This window comes from Hyalella azteca, unplaced genomic scaffold (genome assembly GCF_000764305.2).
Source record: "Hyalella azteca isolate HAZT.00-mixed unplaced genomic scaffold, Hazt_2.0.2 contig16068, whole genome shotgun sequence".
Classification (NCBI taxonomy): domain Eukaryota; kingdom Metazoa; phylum Arthropoda; class Malacostraca; order Amphipoda; family Hyalellidae; genus Hyalella; species Hyalella azteca.
In genome coordinates this window covers 76,389-94,698 of record NW_025945895.1, presented here as the reverse complement: position 1 = coordinate 94,698, position 18,310 = coordinate 76,389, and the positions used below count along the sequence as shown (strand labels likewise).

The 18,310-nt window shown below is 38.5% G+C and overlaps 2 protein-coding genes across 2 annotated transcripts; both read left to right on the top strand.

The window, feature by feature from the left end:
- Nucleotides 1-2,158: 2,158 nt before the first annotated feature.
- Nucleotides 2,159-7,411, top strand: LOC108682221 (tRNA:m(4)X modification enzyme TRM13 homolog). Its single transcript, XM_018171351.2, has 8 exons — nt 2,159-2,452; nt 2,736-2,779; nt 3,160-3,407; nt 3,850-4,122; nt 4,464-4,575; nt 4,834-4,958; nt 5,404-5,897; nt 6,336-7,411. Exons 1-8 carry the CDS (start codon nt 2,285-2,287, stop codon nt 6,864-6,866), a joined length of 1,995 nt encoding a protein of 664 aa, XP_018026840.1. The 5' UTR covers nt 2,159-2,284; the 3' UTR covers nt 6,867-7,411.
- A 635-nt stretch (nt 7,412-8,046) lies between these two features.
- LOC108682224 (phosphatidylinositol glycan anchor biosynthesis class U protein) lies at nt 8,047-17,411 on the top strand. The gene is made up of 11 exons (XM_018171355.2): nt 8,047-8,545; nt 8,722-8,824; nt 9,364-9,385; nt 9,751-9,825; nt 11,525-11,729; nt 12,067-12,216; nt 12,741-12,912; nt 13,291-13,402; nt 14,135-14,258; nt 15,114-15,256; nt 15,940-17,411. The coding sequence occupies exons 1-11, from the start codon at nt 8,416-8,418 to the stop codon at nt 16,048-16,050; spliced, it is 1,347 nt and encodes a 448-aa protein (XP_018026844.1). The 5' UTR covers nt 8,047-8,415; the 3' UTR covers nt 16,051-17,411.
- The last annotated feature ends 899 nt before the right edge of the window (nt 17,412-18,310 follow it).

Here is an 18,310-nt window from a genome sequence, read left to right as displayed (position 1 = left end):
TGGAAAGTAGGATCTGAAAGCTTGGAAAGGGCGAAAGGCCAGGAATTTTCCAATTTCAGTCCATTATATGATGGACTGCCACACTCCTCATCAACATCGCCTGCAACTATCAGAAACCGAAAAAGCCAGCGCGACCAAACTTTCTCAAAGCAGACTACAGCCGGATGAGGGAGGACCTCAACCGCATTATCTGGGATGAGGAGCTGGGAGAGAAGGATGTAAACAAGGCATGGACTGTTTTCAGGACCCACCTGGAAAACATGATCGAGAGATTTGAACCAAAAGTCCGAAACTCGGGGGTACAGAAGAAGAAATGGCTTGACTGTGGAACCTTGACCTCTGTCCGCAAAAAAAAAACACAAGTTGTACTCGAGTTTTACCGTGTTGAGCAAAACCGCGCTAATCAAACTTGAGAATATATGGGAATAATTATAATGAATCCTCAAAAATAGCAAAGTTACATAATAATTTTTTTTCACTAAAATTCATCATCTCGGGAAACCCTAGGTCTTCACCGATCTTTGTTTTCGTTTCACCATTATCAAAACACTTAATTATTTCAAGCTTAGTCTCCAAAGTGATATTTTTACGTTTAAGCGTTCCCTTTTTGTCCATACAGTAATTATGACGGGAATTTATCAAGGAAAATTATGTAGTTTGATAAAAGTGAGCAGTAGATATGGCAGCGATCTTGACCAGTTGAAGGCTAACGAGTAACTACTGTAGAGCGCCGGCATGGCGCACTTACTGGCGAACGTTGCCGAACTCGACCATTCGAGTTATGAACGAGACAAGACGCGGTTAAACCGACTCTGTAGTCAGCACAAGTGCCTACGGAACGGGACCTTATTTAAAGAATTATTGGCTGAAATTCATAAAGTAACAACATTTGGCGAATTTTTCCAAAAGTCGTAACAAAAGTAACAACATAAGATCTAATAAGCAAAAAGTAACACTTTTGTTATGACTTACGAATGTAACACCTCTGGCTAGAGGCGGGAAAATGATGCGTTGTGAAAAAAAGTCGCGCTAATCAAAACTGGCACCGCGTAGATTAAGGGTAGGTCGCAACATTTTTTTCCGCGTTAATCAAAACCGCAGTATTCAAAACCGTGCTAATCAAGGGATTGCTGTAGATGAGTACGCTCTGCATGCTTCAAATGTTTTAATATGAAGTTTTATTCCAAGTGTCCCGAGTAGCCCCGTCGAACGGGGCTACTCGTGACATTCTTTTTTTTGCTTCTGGCACCCTACAAATAGCATATGGAATTTTTTTGACAATGCCATTCGATAGCCCTCGCAAAGAGCTATAAAATGAGCCTAAACTTGTTTATGAAATATTTCATTGTAAGAAGTTATTAACAAAAAAACGCTCAAAACTGTCCCGAGTAGCCCCGGCTGACAGCAATGACATACTTTCCAGCTGTGATTGATTGATGGGATTGCAATGTCATCCTTTCCAGCTGTGATTGGTTGATGGGATTGTGATGTCATCCTTTCCAGCTGTGTTGTGCCCAAAAGCCCCGCTATTAAATATGGTTAGCTCACTTAGCTGAACCACTGATTAACTTAATACTTAGACTTACTTGACTTAATACTTAACTTGCTTAATCATTATTCATTACTGTATAAACAAAGGGCCTGGAAAAATGTTTGAAAAATACATTAAATAAGAGAAGAATAAAATATAGTAATCAAGCAAGGGACACCTAAACAATTCAATGACAAGTCTGATGTACCTGGCACTACACAATTGAAACAATTTGCCAACTTTTGATCCTCCCTTTCCTTTATAGTCAGTCACCTACCACCTGGCAGAGCGATGTATCTAAGGAAAGCTTTCCATCTTGGGTGAAAAGCTTTTTTATAAGTGAACTTCCTTCTTAGAATTTGTCCTGCCTATTGCTCTTGGCTAATTTTTCGAACTAAATTCTAACAATGTAAACCAGAAACCAGGCAAAAAATGTCTCGTTTATTACATATATTATAAATATTTACTAAAGAAATGGATTAAATTATCTGCCTGCATTGCAGTTTTAAATAGTTTATATTTTCTTGAAAAATCTTTCCAATTACAAAAAAAATGTTTTGTATGTATTTTTATAATGTTCATTATGCTATCTTAATAAAAAATTATTTTCATGCTTTTCTGGTTTTCAAGGTGATTTGCAAGACCTGTAAATGCCAAGATAACTGTTCTAAACATTTCACCTGACTGACTTGAGAGCGTAAATTTTAAAATTGCCATCATCAATTTGCCAATAAAATTAGCTAATGCACAATAATGGTTGGTAAACGGAAGAAAATAAGCCAGCCAGACAGTATTATGGAAGGATCAAGCTCAGATATATGCACTTTTTATTTGAACCACAAGAAACGATTCTGCAGGATGCTTGCATCCAAAGGCAAGAAATATTGCGGACAACACATGGTAGCAGAGTCATCTCCTGATGTAAGTTGCTTGGATGTTCCCAGTCACAATATATATATATATATATATAGTAGTTGTTGTTTTGCCTTTTTCAAAAAGGAATAATTTCTCATGTTATTTGTCAACTGCATTTATATATATGCTATTATACTTCTTGGATGTGTAGCCCAGGATGTTAGAAATTGGGATGTAGGTATTTTTCATAGCTCTAATTATTTTTCCTAAATGATAGACAGTGATTTCAAATCTTGCTATGACTTCTAAAAGTTCTAAAGAAGTAAAATTTTTCTATTTTCCCTCACAGGAAGAAGGACGAATACGAGTACCTTGTCCATTGGATCCCAAGCAGTAAGTTTAATACTATAAGATATGGAATTTTGTGAAACTCATCATTTCTGGTTGTAGAATTTAAATTCTTTAGATTAGTTACCTAACCTCACCTGATGGCTCTTCAAGATATTTATGTATATAATTATGTATCACTTCATGTTTAGGAAATGTTTATAAATTGTGCCTGTCTGAAGTCTTAATACAATGATTATAATATAATAATAATATAATGAATGAACATGTAGGTAACTCTAATGTGATGTTAATCAATATATATGTAGTGAGATTCATGTGATTTCTTCAATTGTCATTTTGAATTATTGAATCAGTTTAGGACTATTGAACTAATTTCTTTATTTTCATGTCAATTGTGAGAGTAATTTATTCATGATTTGCAGCTCTGTATACTCTCATATCATGGACCAACACCTTAAAGTCTGCAATGCCCGAGCTCCTGTTGACCTCCCTTACTACTGTAAAGATGTTAATGCCCAGCCTCCTGATGTGGATAATGAAAATTATACAAATGCAGCTGAAAATCCTGAAGCAATAAAACAACATATCTCCTTAGGTGGCAGAACTCTGGCTGAGCTTAGTGATGCAGAGCTCATGCAGCTCATTGCACATGTTAAGAATCATGCTCAAAGTAAGTGAATATAAAATTTATAGATAAAACATATCTATTATATATTTATATTTCTTGTTTGGTTCTAATTATTTCAGCATCATCGGGCTGATTTATTCAGTAATTTTTTGAGATTGTTATACATGTCCATAATTGCCATTAAAAAATTCCCTTGTGCATGTTGCATCATTCTGGGTGATAAAATGTTGAAATTATATCACAAAATACTCGTAGTCATTATTATTTTGTACCTTCAAGTGGTTAAGACAGTTTTGTCAGACATTTTTTTTTCACTTTAATGGAATCATAGTTCTCTTAGTTAGTTTATGATAGCAAAAAATTTTTTATTTATTCTAATGAGTGCATTCTTTGAGTTGTCAAAGTTTTTCTTCTTATCATAAGCTATTGCTTTGTCAATACTGTTTGTGTTTAATTCAAACTTAATTTCATTGTTGTTGTACAGGCCATGCAGATCCAGTGCAAGATGCTGACCTAAGTCACTCATCTGTAGTTCCTGAGACTGAGATCTCTCCTCTGAGTGGACCAAGCTACCAGAAGCATTTCCTACAGAATAGGTCCTTGGTGGCTCGTCTTGGTGCCATTGGTGGTCTGGGTGGTTCCAAACAGCTCGGTGCTGAGGCTCCTAATGGCGTGGAGAGAATGGTTGATGGAAGCTTGCCCCAGCATGACAAAATGGGCTCACAGTTGTGCTTCTTGGAGTTTGGTGCTGGCAGAGGTGATGATATGGTCTTGACATCTTTAAAAGCATCCATACCATCGTATCAGGCATTTGTACAATCTTATTAGGCATCCATGCCATCTTATAATGCTTCTTTGCCATCTCTAGTACCCTAGTCCTGCCCCTGCCTATTGATCATAGGTGCAGACTCCATGTATCATTCCACTATTAAAGGGATTTCTAGGAATAAACACTTGCTCTTTCTATATTTCTAGAAGAAAAACCGTCCTCTATAACTACGAGTTTTTCCCCTAACATCACTTGTTTCAATCAGGAAAGTCATGACACTTTGCTAGGTATGTTATTTTCCTGCCACCTAATATTAGATTGTTTTACAGGTGAATTGTCACATCATGTGGTGAGGGCGTGTGACAGCTCACAGCAGGTCCAGGTGGTGCTCATAGACCGCGGTGCTCAGCGCTACAAGTTTGATACCAAAATAAGAGAAGGGTTGGTTATTTTTTATAGTTACTATTTTCTTTTGAAGTGTGCTATATATATTATCAAGAACCATGCTTTTATTGAGTGATGCATGCTTGAATGGTTCTCAGCTATGATCTTGCCAGCATGGCCATGACCTCATTGATGAGAAAATAAGATAGTTTATTTATTGCTTTCATACAATCAATTTCTTTTGGCCCTTTGAAACATTTATAACCTAAATTTGTATTGATAGTGTATTTATACAAGTTACTCTCATATGATCAGGAGTAACGTGAGCACAAAGCGCCTGCGCCTTGACATTGCTGACCTAGCCCTGGAGCGTGTGCCAGGGCTGATGCTGGGAGGGAGAGTGTATGCAGGGGGCAAGCATCTCTGTGGAGCTGCTACTGGTAAGGTATTGGTACTGTAATCACCTTTGTAGTGGTACTTTCACCACATTCTTGGTGGTGCAAAGATGGTACCTATCTACTACGTATTTCCCTATTGTTACATTACTTATGCTTGTCAAGGCTACAAATAAGCGATAAAACTGTAAATAACCAATATACTCTCTTACATCAAAAGAAAACTGACTATTATTTTATAATTTTGGCAGTAGTATTTCTACCCTCACACTTAGAATTTTAGCATCAATTAATGGTACATTTAAAACTAATAATAATATTTTTGTTATAATTATTTTTATGAGCTAAGAATGCTCTTCGCCCTCTACTGAAATCATGAAAATTGTGTAATCAAGTTAAAAGTTTTATCTTTCACTGCCTTTTACTCACACAAAGTGTACCAACATCAAATCAAATAACCTAGAGACAAGATATTGTCTGTTTTTTTCAGATTTGACTCTGCGCTGCCTCAATCGGCTGCAACTTTTCCAAGCAAGAAGTCAAAATGATGCTCAAGACCAAAAAAACTTGGCTCACCAGAACATTAATTCAACTACATTTAGCGGAAACTGCAATGCTCAAGAAATCCATAACTTAAAGGTTGATATAAGTGGTTCAAATTCAGTTTCTAATCTTGTCATTAAATCTGACCAACATTTTGCAGACAATCTTGCGAGCAGTAGTCTATTTGAACTCCATGACAATGCATTATCTATTGACCAGACCTCTACTCGTGAAGTTACAAGTAAGGCATCTGATATGGAAATGAAATGCCTGTGTAGGAAAAATAATTGGGAAGCTCCAGAGAACGAAAATTTATCAAGCCATTGTTGTTGTAAAGACAGCCTTGCTAATGCGTCTGTTGCATCTTGTGGTCTGGTCATCGCTCTCTGCTGTCATCACAAATGCTCTTGGCAGCACTACACTGGGAAACGTTTCTTCAAGGTGAGCGCAGGAAAAAAAAACAATATTTTATGGAGTGATTCTGTTAAACTCACGTAAAGCCTTTTGCCATTCACAAAATAACAGCAGGCCAACTATATTTGCATAGGTATTAGTGGTATCTCACTAACTTCGTTTTTTTCATGATTAGGATATTGGGATTTGATAACCAAATCATCTGATTCAGTTTTTAAGGTTTTAAATTATTGTCTTCTATGCAAATTTTGCGGAATAGCGAAATTGATGCTTGTATTTATTTTCTTTGAGGACATTTTTTTTTTCATGTTACATTGGCTATAATTCCTGTATTATATTTCAAAATATCATCTTCCTTTTTATGTTTCATCAACAATGCAGTTAAAGCTTACCTTATTAATATGATACATGAAAATTAATGTTGTCTTCTTGCTGCATGTGCACTTATTGAGTGAAATATTCCAGAGAATTGGGCTAAGTGGAGCAGAATTTACTGCCGTGATGGGCCTCACCAGCTGGGCCGTGTGTGCTGCTCGTCCTCCTGCAGCAGATTCTTCAGTTCCTGCAGCTACAGCAGATGCCAATAGAGTGCATGTCGATAGTTCAGACGTTTATTACAAAGCCTCTTTTGCAACAATGGACGCCGACGAAGTAACTGTAGTTAGTTCAGACGTTAATAGCAAAGTCTCTTATATGCTACTGGATGATATAAAAGTGCACCATGATTGTCAAAACATTAAAAACAAAGCCTCTTCCACACCAACATACGAAGAGCACGACGCCGTGACTGAAGGGTCTGGCGCTCGCAACCGCTACGAGAGGCTGGGTCTTAGCATTGGGGAGCGTGAAGCAATTGGCCGCGCTGCTAAGCTCCTAATAGACCACGGCAGGGTCGAGTTCTTGCGAGAATGTGGTCTGCAGGCCAAGCTAGTGCGCTACGTAGACCAGCAAGTTACGCTCGAAAATGTAGCACTTGTAGCGTACCTCCCATTATAAATAGGGTTGTATTTTTTTAATTCAATTTTTTTTCACGAAATAATATAATAATAGCTTATGGTTTTTTATTAACCAATAGGATCTGGGAGTATTGGAGTATTTTTTTTTTTCAGAAAATAATATAATAATAGCTTATTGGTTTTTAAAAATAAATACCGTAGGATCTGGGAGTATGAGAAATAATCCACATCCAGTGGCATTGGAAAGAGAAGTAAGAGGGGATGAAATGCTACATATTGATTGCCAGAGTACCTCATGTTTTGACTGTTAGCTCTGTTTCTTCCTGTTATGAGATTTGTTATCAAAATGTAGCCTAAATTAGGCTGGTTCATTTTCCACTATAAATATTTTTAAAAATTTTAACCTATTTGAACATTATATGCGCAATGATGATCTCTGTAATTATTCTGCAATCTCCATCGATTTCTATGAGCTTAAATTATTAGTCACGATCACTGGTTGCATGATTATCTGTAATACTGTAATATTTTCACATGACTCGATGTTTTCAATGCAAGTGCAAGGTCTATGTAATTTTTATGAACTTCTGACTGTTAATTACCAATATTCTAACATCATTCATGGTGACAACTTACCAAAATGATTACAGATCATCTGTCGAATGCTTCCCTCATGGTTACAGCAACCTTCCTCTCGCTCCTCCCGTGCTGGCTTTGTTCACATTTACTTTATATTTTGTGTTAACATTTACTACATTACTTTGAAGTTTACATTACAAACTTACATTTTCAGGGAAGTGTTCTAGTTTGTTGAAGAAATTTATCTTGTGCACTTTTGACATTATAGCTTTTTGTCTTTTAATGAAATGTTCTATAATTTTTCAGATACTCTTAAGAAATCTTCAATAGTTTCCTTGATGCTAAATGGTGACCGAGAGGAAGGTTGAAAGGATGTGCAATCCTTGCCGCTGGAGCTTCAGTTTCATTTAATTTAATTGCAAGTTATTGAATACTTTTACTATTGAAACTCAAATAACACGAGTTTTTAAATACTTGATACTGTGTTTAAAGAAATTTATTTTTACTCAGAACCATAACACTTTAATTTAGAAGCGCATCTTTTGATGGGATTTCAAGTTGTACATATGACGCATTAAACCTTATTCAATATCACTATATATTTTATCTGCTTGATCACTTACATTGAATTTATTGTGACCCACATCGTTCTCAAGTGTGGGTCTGAATCATGACTTGAGCAGGATAAGTAATATGTGAATATTACTATTATCTCTCGCATGAACTATAATAACTATATAACAACACAAATAATTGTAATCTTATTTAACACCTATTTATTATCTTAGCGTGAACATTGTTATCATAATTCTTGATCCACTATAAATATTATTGTCCCCCTTTCAAGGTAATATGCATGCAAAATAGCAATCAATCAAACTGAAGTATCCTAGTACAGTAGCGGTGTAGGAATGCACAGCTGTTGGCTGAGTGCATAGCCATATTAGAGCACAGCAGCTGGAACTGAGCCGTACAGCAGCTGGAACTGAGCTGCACAGCAGCTGTACAGGATGCGTGGCATGGTGCTGCTGTACGCTGTGGCTGCGCTGTTGCGGCTGTGGCTCATGAACAGTGCCACGCTCGCCACAGCCATCAGTAGCCGTGTGGAGGTGTCCACGCCACTCAACAGCTGGCTGAGAGGTGAACATGCTGTGCTGCACAGCTGGCTTACAGATTTGAAATTCCAACAGAAATGTTGAATTTCATTCAATTCGATTGAAATTCTATTTATTTTTCTTCTAAAAGTTTAGTTTGACTGTATTGAAATAAGTTGAAGTGTTGAGCTGTGCTGTGGTTGATCACTGTGCGCTGTGCAGTGAAGGAGGGAGTGTACCTGCAGAGTCAGGGCGTGGCCGTGTACAGCGGCGGCGTCTTCCACGAGTCCCCCATAACTCTCTTCCTTGGGGGCATCTTCATCAGGTGCCTTCACCTCTTATTCTTCTTGAAAATGTCTCAATTTAATGTCTTGAACATTGAAAATGTGTACTAATTTCTTTGCAGCTTTTTCAATTCAAATCGTAATTAAAATAAGAATTTCCCCCTATCATATTGTTTTAATACATCTAAAGTTGTAACAGTTGTAAAAAAAATTTTCTGTAATAGATGAATTTCCAATTTAATTGTGTAACTGAAATAAATCAGAATATGTCCATACCTCAACATGAAGTTTGTTTTATTTGGTTTGAAGTTTGCTAGAATGTTAAGATACTAGCTCATTCATAACTCAATTACCATAATAGTGTGATAACGTAGGTGTGCATTAGTATGCAAAAAGCGTACTGTAATTGTGCTAATCGTGCCCTGAAATTTTGTGCAATTGTGCATTGGTCTGATGTAGGTAGCCTGCAGGTCGTGGGGCTGGTGGGTTCAGGTCGTGGGGCTGATGGGTTCAGGTCGTGGGGCTGATGGGTTCAGGTCGTGGGGCTGGTGGGTTCAGGTCGTGAGGCTGGTGGGTGCAGGTCGTGGGGCTGGTGGGTGCAGGTCGTGGGACTGCAGGGTGCAGGTCGTGGGACTGCAGGGTGCAGGTCGTGGGCCTGGTTGGTGCAGGTCGTGCTCATAACTTGTAACGTGCAGGTCGTGTTCATAACTTGTAACTTGCAGGTCGTGGGGCTGGTGGGTGCAGGTCGTGCTCATAACTTGTAACTTGCAAGTCGTGGGGCTGGAGGGTGCAGGTCGTGTTCATAACTTGTAACGTGCAGGTCGTGGGGCTGGAGGGTGCAGGTCGTGCTCATAACTTGTAACGTGCAGGTCGTGTTCATAACCTGTAACTTGCAGGTCGTGGGGCTGGTGGGTGCAGGTCGTCTTCATAACTTGTGATCTGCTCACGGTGGGGCTGGTGGGTGCAGGTCGTCTTCATAACTTGTGATCTGCTCACGGCCTTCCTGCTAAGTCGGGCTGCTATGGCCTACGCTAATAAGTTGGTGGGTCAATTATACTAATTACACCTGAGTTATGTAACTTATACAGGGTGGGGTAGAACCGATTGGGCAGTGTTGAGGCGAAATAAAAGAGTAATGGAGAAACATAATAAAGAAAGTTTATTTTCCTCAAGGTTAGCATAACATACCATTTAAATTACTTATGTTTTGACTTTTGAAAATAATATCAGGAAGATGGTGTCCGTTAGCTGCAACACACTGTTGGAGTCGTTCTCGGAAGTTCCCTACAGCACGTTCACGCACATGGCGAGGTATGGCCATAACCTCTGCTGCAATAATCCATCCCCTTAGCTGTGGTAGGGTGTGGGGGCGACTTCTGAACGCCTTCTCTTTTAGATGTCCCCAAAGAAAGAAATCGCAAATGCTCAAATCAGGTGACCTCGCAGGCCACTGTAAATCACCCCTCAGAGACACCAGACGTCCGGGAAACATGCGTTTCAAAACATTCAGTGACATTCGGGCTATGTGAGCTGTAGCCCCATCCTGCTGCAACCAGAAGTCGCCCTCACACCCTACCGCAGCTAAGGGAACGGATTATTGCAGAGGTTATGGCCATACCTCGCCATATGTGTGAACGTGCTGTAGGAAACTTCCGAGAACGACTCCAACAGTGTGTTGCAGCTAACGGCCACCATCTTCCTGATAATGTTTTCAAAACCTAAGTATTCTAAATGGTATGTTATGCAAACCTCGAGGAGAATAAACTTTCTTCTTTATGTACCTCCATTTCTCTTTTATTTTGCCTCAAAACTGCCCAATCGGTTCTGCCCCACCCTGTATTTACCTGTACTTATATTTTCTTACTTATATTCACCACTAGTGAGACTTCTAAAGAGTATTTATACACACACATCGGTTCTTCCATTTGGTTTTCGTTATCTATGACTTCCTGATTATTAGTCATTTCTTCCGACCTTAATTCTATTAAGTGGTAATGATGCTATTTTCGTGCTGGCTTCAATGCTTGGGCAAACCTTATCTTTATTTAAATTTGCTGTTTACGGTTTCTAGAGTATAGGTTGATGAAGCACTGTTAGATTTGTCTACCTAAAACAATCATCATTCAACTTGATTATATGAATTATGATCATCATAGCTGAAATTGGGAACAGCACTCATCCAGTGCTTTATAATTATATTATTATACATTACTCATGAACTGCTAAATGTGTGGTGAGGAAACTATGTGTGCTAATTCACCTTCACATTTGTTAGTAGCAAACGCTACCAGTTGTTGTTAGAATTAATTGTGGAGTTCAAAATATTATTGTGTGTAATTATGTAAAGTTTGTTGGTGACTTTAAAACCAATGAAATCTTAGTGACCTACGAACCACTGTCATTGTAGTGACCTAAGAACCACTGACATCATAGTGACCAAACAGCTACCAATATTCTAGTGACCCAACAGCTACCAATATAGTAGTAACCTAACAGCTACCAATACACTAGTAACCTAACAGCTACCAATATACTAGTAACCTAGCAGCTACCAATACACTAGTAACCTAACAGCTACCAGTATACTAGTAACCTAACAGCTACCAGTACACTAGTAACCTAACAGCTACCAATACACTAGTAACCTAACAGCTACCAATACAATAGTAACCTAACAGCTACCAGTACACGAGTAACCTAACAGCTACCAGTACACTAGTAACCTAAGTCCCGCTGTGCAGTTGGGGGAGCAGCACACTGAGGCCCCGCGCTACGCCCCAGACTCGCGTCCGCTGCTGCTGAGCGCCGCGTCGCTCGCCGGCGCCACCAAGGACGTGGCGGCGGCCTACCTCCTCTGCCCCTACACGGTGCTGTCCTGCACTGCCCTCACCACCACAACCTTGCACAACCTTGTACTGGCCAGCCTACTGCTCGCTATGCTTAAAGGTACGTAGTCCTTACCACCACAACCTTGTACTAGCCAGCCTGCTGCTCGCTATGCTTAAAGTTACGTAGTCCTTACCACCACAACCTTGCACAACCTTGTACTAGCCAGCCTACTGCTCGCTATGCTTAAATGTAGGTAGTCTTTACCACCACAAACTGGCTCTTACCACCACAACCTCAACCTCAACACCACAACCTTGCATGTCCCCCGCTGTAACAGTAATTATGATTTTGATTTATCTGACTATCTAATTCCTGTTTTGAATATCTGACTATTTTTGAAAGGTAATTATAAAAATTACTAATAAATTACCCACTAATTACATTGTGTGTTCAGGCCGGGCCGTGCTGTTCGGTGCCCTGGTAGCACTTGCTACCTACCAAGCTGTGTACCCCGTGGTGCTGCTGGTGCCTGGTCTCATAGCGCTCTACCAGTACCATGCCGACCCCTACCATCACAACTGCGCCTCTGCTCCTCCACTACCTGGTCAGACATTTACTTCTTCTTTTCTTGACTTCAAATTTACTTTTAATTAATTAATTTAATTTAATTTTAATCATTTTTAATATTCTATTCTATTTTTTTTTTTATTCATCCAAGTATTTTTTCAGATTGGCAATATGTACGCCACTCGCAATTTGGTGTGCTGTTGTCTCATTTTTTATGTGCTACCTGTTTTAATTTCTTCATTAATTCAGGTCAAGGTTGCAGTATGTCATGTTTTGTTTATAAGGCTAGTGTATAGCATGTGTAGCAACACACGTACACAACGCACGGTCCTCACACAAATGTTTTTTTGTATAACGGTAACCGAGTTGTTTTCTTCCTTCTCTCATTCATATATTGAATTAATTTTTTATATATTCTGAAGCTAATAAGCATCCAAAATTGTTACTGCTGACCCCGGCAAGGAAATAGTGATATTTTTTACCTAGTGCAATTTATATTACTTTAATATTTGACATCAAATTATTTAAATGATAATTCATGTTCTGGAATTCTTTACACAGACTCCAGCAAGGAGGTGAGGTCGGGGGCACTGCGCCCCGCGTTACAGGACCATTGCGTCAGGATCCTGTGCAGGAGCCTTGTGTCCTTCGTCGTCACCGCCGCCCTCCTGCTGCTCGTGTCTGCTGAGATCGCAGGAGGCTGGGACTTCCTTGAGGCCACCTACGGCTTTATGTGCGTTATTTGTAGCTTTGAAACAAAGAGATAAACTTGATAAATGACCTGCAAATTGAATATTTGTAGTAATACATATATAACGTGCAATTAAATATTTGTAGTAATAAATGACTTGCAAGCAAAGCTATAAATTTATAGTAACTTGCATGTGTGGTCATCATTACTAAAAAATTTTGGTCAAATAAAATTAATGTGCAGCATTGAAATAAATTATTTGCAGGGTTTATCTTTTACTTGGTCAACTCTGATGATGTTACGATGTGGTAGCTAGATACTTGACCCTGCCTATTAATTTGCGTCAACTAAATTCTTTGGTTTATTTAGTTATTTGTTTAATAATTGTGTTAATTGCTATCATGAATTATTTCTGTGCAGATTATCAGCCCCAGACCTGACCCCGAACATCGGGCTTTTCTGGTACTTCTTCACCGAGATGTTCGAACACTTCCGCCTCTTCTTCCTGGCCGTGTTCCAGCTCAACGCTGTGGTCAGAACTTGTCAACTGCCTACCCATGATAATACAAACTATGTTCACCTCCAATGCTTTCATATTTTTTATTAGTTCTCATTTATCTTCGTAATTTCTTGCCGTGTTCCAGCGCAACGCTGTGGTCAGAACACCTCAACTGCCAACCCATGATGCTACAAACTATATTCATCTCCAATGATTTCATATTTTTTATTAGTTTTTATTTATATTTATAATTCCTGGACTTGTTCCAACTAAACTCTGTGGTCTCGTCAAGCACATACAATACATGCAAAAAGTGACATGTATTCGCCTCCTAAATATTTCGTTTATTTTTTTATTCTTCCAATTTGATCTTAGCAATTCGGTCTTGTATCTCATCCTTTTAATTATTATTATAATGAATATTTTTTGTTATCCCTTCAAATAATTATTTGCTTCCGATTTCCAGTATCATTTATCTCATATCAAGTACAAAATTCCTCTTAAATTAAAGGATTGATTTCTGTAATTTCAATCCTTAGTCACTTGACATTAACAAATAACAATACTTAGTAATAATTACTAATTTTCCTGAAAAATAATGTATTTGATCCTATTTTTGCAACAATGTCATAATACTTTTAGTCTTATAAGTGGCCTAATCAACGTATCAATTTTCCTCTATTTCTACTATTCTTTATATCACTCGTGTGTACTCTGGTCTTCTCAGGTGTAATCCATCACTCATGTATACTCTGTGTTGCTCAGATATTCCAAAGTATCTACCCATGTCACGCACCCACCCATGTCACGCACCCACCCATGTCACGCACCTACCCATGTCACGCACCCTTCCATGTCACGCACCCACCCATGTCACGCACCTACCCATGTCACGCACCTACCCATGACACACAGCTACCCATGTCACGCACTCTTTATTCACTTCGCCCGTGTACCTACATAACTTACATCTTTTTTTAATTTTATTCACTAGTGTACACTTTTTTTAGCTTATTTTCGAGACTACTTGCATATTTTGCCCACGCATTTTAATATGCACTGGAACTTCGGAGGAAATTTTTGTATGCTACATAGCGCCTCAAATTTATGCTACATTAACACGTTGACTCCGAAGTGGTACATATGCGTACCACGAAATGTATTTCTCCAGGACGTAGTGGTACATAATTCAAGCTGCCTAAAATCGGCCAAATCCGAGAACAAAAAAGGGCGATGACTCAATATGTACTAGTTTATTTGTAGGTTCCGTTATAAAAATTTTATTTATTTTCTTTTTGCAGTATTTAAAATTTAATTAGGAAGCACCCCTATCATAAATTTTAGCAAGCCAACGCAATTGAGAAAAACTAAATAACGGAATTTGTCCGGAAAAAATGACCGTCTGGCAACCCTGTTTAAAAACAGTACAAAAAATGAAATAATTGTACAAGATGAAGCAATCGTAGGCAACGTGTTAACTTCAGGTTATTCTTCATTTTGCTCATACTCTCTTTATTGTCTACAACTACCTGCAGGGTCTGCAATAAAAACAACTTGCTTAATTATACGCTGCGGCCTAAGTGCAAATAGTGGCCTAAGTACTCGCAGTGGCCAATTTATCGTATGAGATTGGTGGGTATAACTTAAAAAGCCGTGTCCATTATTGGCTGACTGAGTTACGAACACGTAACTACTTTTGATAGTGTGGACCCTGGCATCTAATATAATGTAATATTGTGCGCAGTTCTTAGACAAAGCTTCCTGGTGGGGTGCATGCTGGTGGCCTCATCGGTGCTGGGGCCCATCATGTACAACCAGTGGATCTTCAGTGGCGCTGCCAACGCTAATTTTTACTTCGCAGTCACCCTCGCCTTCAATACTGCACAGGTTGACTTTACTCTTGCTATTTCCACCTGTTGACATATCCTAGAACTTAGCATCTGCGTACCTTCTGAAGACACTCGTTAACGATTGATGTACGACCAGGAACACGACCAGTGGGCGCGACATTAAACTGCCTCCTAAACGCACGCTGGGTTGCAACGATAGACCGGCCACTAGAAAAGTACACAGAGACTGCGAACGCGCGCTCCTCTCTCGACCACTGCATGGTCGCAACTGAACTGAGTGGACGAAAAACTTCATAGCCCGCGCACCATATTGCGCGTGGCGCCACCTTCCTAGGACTAATGGCCGCCACGTGGCGCGCAATTCAAATAAGTAAGTTCCCGCGCCGCACCCTGTATTTTCATCTCCATGCATTACCTGCTTGCCTGAGATCGGTATTAGAGCTGTTCTCTTACAAAATGTGAACTTAATTTTTGCTTTCCAGTGAATTTTTATGGCATTTCTTTATTTGAAACCGAAATAAAGCTAAAAAATATTACTCAAATTAAACAAAAACTGTGAGCTGTAATTGCGATGTTAACTTCATGAAAAAAATAGAAAATTATTGATGGATATTTGGTACTGCTCTCAGCCTTTCCTCTCGTCAAAGTTCGACTTAGACTTTATAATATATACTAGGCTCGTGTTGGTTTGCTGAGCTAATATTGGGCGTGTGTGTGCAGATTTTCCTGGTGACAGACCTGCTTTTTGGGCACGTCAAGCGTCAGCATCTCCTCTACAATGGCTCTTCAATGACGATCGAGGGCAAACCCGCTAGATTGACCCTAGAGTAAACACTTCCGTTAATGACGCTAACTTTGCCACAGCACTTATGTCGCCGGCCTTCGAAAGAAGCTATCTGTTTTGTTAACAAAATTGAGACTTAACTTTTCAGCGCATTCGTAAAAGCTTCTTATTTAATAGGTGAAGATTAAACCCTACAAATGATGATGGCGACAAGCATTATACGGTTGTTATTGACGGGCGGCGAGTTTGGTGTAGTAGCTGCTTTGTGGCGACTTGTGTGTCATTGACGCTAGTGCTCCTACATCATTGAGTGGTAATGCTTGGATTATAGAAATCTTTACTCAATTAATCATTTTCACAGAGTGTGAACGCTGTTCGCTCGAGTCACGTTGTATTATCGGTAGCTTGCTTTTTATTATTGCGCACCGGAGCTCCTCGTGAATTCCACTGTTCATCTAAACCAGTGAAGATTTTATCGTCGAATTTTCTATCTTTTGAGTTCTTTTATACACAGCCTATTGCTGGTGCCTTTGCAGAACAGGAATGGTCACAAATATAAAGACTGGATAAGATTGGAAAACAACACACCTCTATTTCTCTCACGAGTGCGAAAATCACAATATTTGAGCCTAATATAGAGTTTTGAATGGAGAATAGTTTCCCATTTTTTAAGAATCCTTTCATTGTATGCAGATCGAACCGTCGTTGATCTCAAGACTGGCTATTTTTAAATTAAACTATACTTTTTCTTTTAGTTGCAGCTGTAAGTGTAATGTAATTCAAACTTGGTTTAGAAATACTTTGTTTTTAGATTACAAATTTCTTTGATTGTTAAATACTAAAGTGATCACTAAAGCTGATGCTCAATTTTTGTGTTCGGTGCAGCTCTTAACACTTGTTCAAGTTGAAGCTGGATGCGGAGCTGAGCTGTTTGCTGTAACGATCTTACTGTATTTTTAGTCATTTTGTTGTACAAAAATTAATGAATTTGTATAAGCACTATGTGTGAATTTGAATTGCGTGTAAATTTTTAATGCAATAATGTTTTTTGCGACATTCATTGGTGTCCAGGGTTGTTCCAGATCAATTTTAAATTTGATTAAAGTTTCAAGCTATCTTGATGATGATGAAACTAAGCGTTTCAAGTCTGTTTGAGTTACTATTTTAACTTGTGTAGTCATTTCAATGCTGGTTGTGATACCTTCATTTTTTTCATCTTAATTCAATGGTTCAAATTATTTGCGACTTTCCCCTCGCGTGCCGTCACCTGTACCGTAGCTATACCAGTAAGCGTTAGTGTGTTAGGGATGATGTATCAACTGTCACTATCTTATTATTATATTAATACAACATTCCATGCTCAAGCTCGCCATATGTTTTGGGCATCAAATAAACTAATCATACCGAGCATGATTATTTTTGTGCTCCCATTTGTACAAAGCAAAATTTCAAGACATTTTTTGATTGTACACCGAGATCTTTCAAATTGTCAGTTCATTTCTATTTCGTTTATTGTATTATCACAGAAAATGCATGTGAGCACCTTCAAGTGTGTTTCACCTTATTGCCTCTGTGCCTTTTTATCATATGTTCAGGAAAAACAGATTTGATAAACTATGAAATACAAAATTATTATTTATTTATTATTATAACGAATTATTAACAAAATTTGCTGCGGAATATTGAAGTTTTCCTGGAATATTGGCCCATTTTCTTTTTACACTAGAGACGTCTGCCACTTGTCATTGGTTGAGAATAAATTTAGTTAAAACCTTGTAAATTTTTGAAACATTCATTTAATCACTGAATGACAAATTTGAATGACAATTTACAGCTGTTTTTTATATTTTTTAATTCTTCTTGCTTACGGGCGGTGGAGTGGTAGAAATGCTCATTATATTTATCAAACGAACTCTTCGATCAGTTGTTTATATCAGAGAGTAACTTCAATAACCTTGATCTCATTGTTGACGTTTGTAAAATGAATTAAATTTGACCAATTCTTATCAGCGCTTGACTGAGCACCTAATCTTTGTTATGCAGCCTACATTCAATAACCCTTCGTTATTCTTGGCTTATCTTGGAGCCTTCTTCAGTGATGCTATCTTATCTCTGGTGCTCCTGCTTGATGAAATAAATGGAGTTTCAGTCCGTATCTTATTGTGCAATGAAATGGAGAATTTTGTGGCATTTCATTCCAATTATATTCAAATAATCTTCATGCAGATCACTTGGGCTATTCAAAATTTTTGCATAGTTTTTCTCCTCCTTTGGACTGATTTGTTGTAAAACTTTAGGGTTTTGCTT

Coding starts and splice junctions, on each gene's coding strand:
- LOC108682224 (XM_018171355.2), top strand. CDS start 8,416: ATGCGTGGCATGGTGCTGCTGTACGCTGTGGCTGCGCTGTTGCGGCTG. Junction 9,386..9,750: donor CGTGGGGCTGGTGGGTGCAG/GTCGTGGGACTG, acceptor TGGTGGGTGCAG/GTCGTCTTCATAACTTGTGA. Junction 14,259..15,113: donor CATGTCACGCACCTACCCAT/GTCACGCACCTA, acceptor TATTGTGCGCAG/TTCTTAGACAAAGCTTCCTG.
- LOC108682221 (XM_018171351.2), top strand. CDS start 2,285: ATGGTTGGTAAACGGAAGAAAATAAGCCAGCCAGACAGTATTATGGAA. Junction 4,123..4,463: donor GGAGTTTGGTGCTGGCAGAG/GTGATGATATGG, acceptor ATTGTTTTACAG/GTGAATTGTCACATCATGTG. Junction 5,898..6,335: donor CTGGGAAACGTTTCTTCAAG/GTGAGCGCAGGA, acceptor GAAATATTCCAG/AGAATTGGGCTAAGTGGAGC.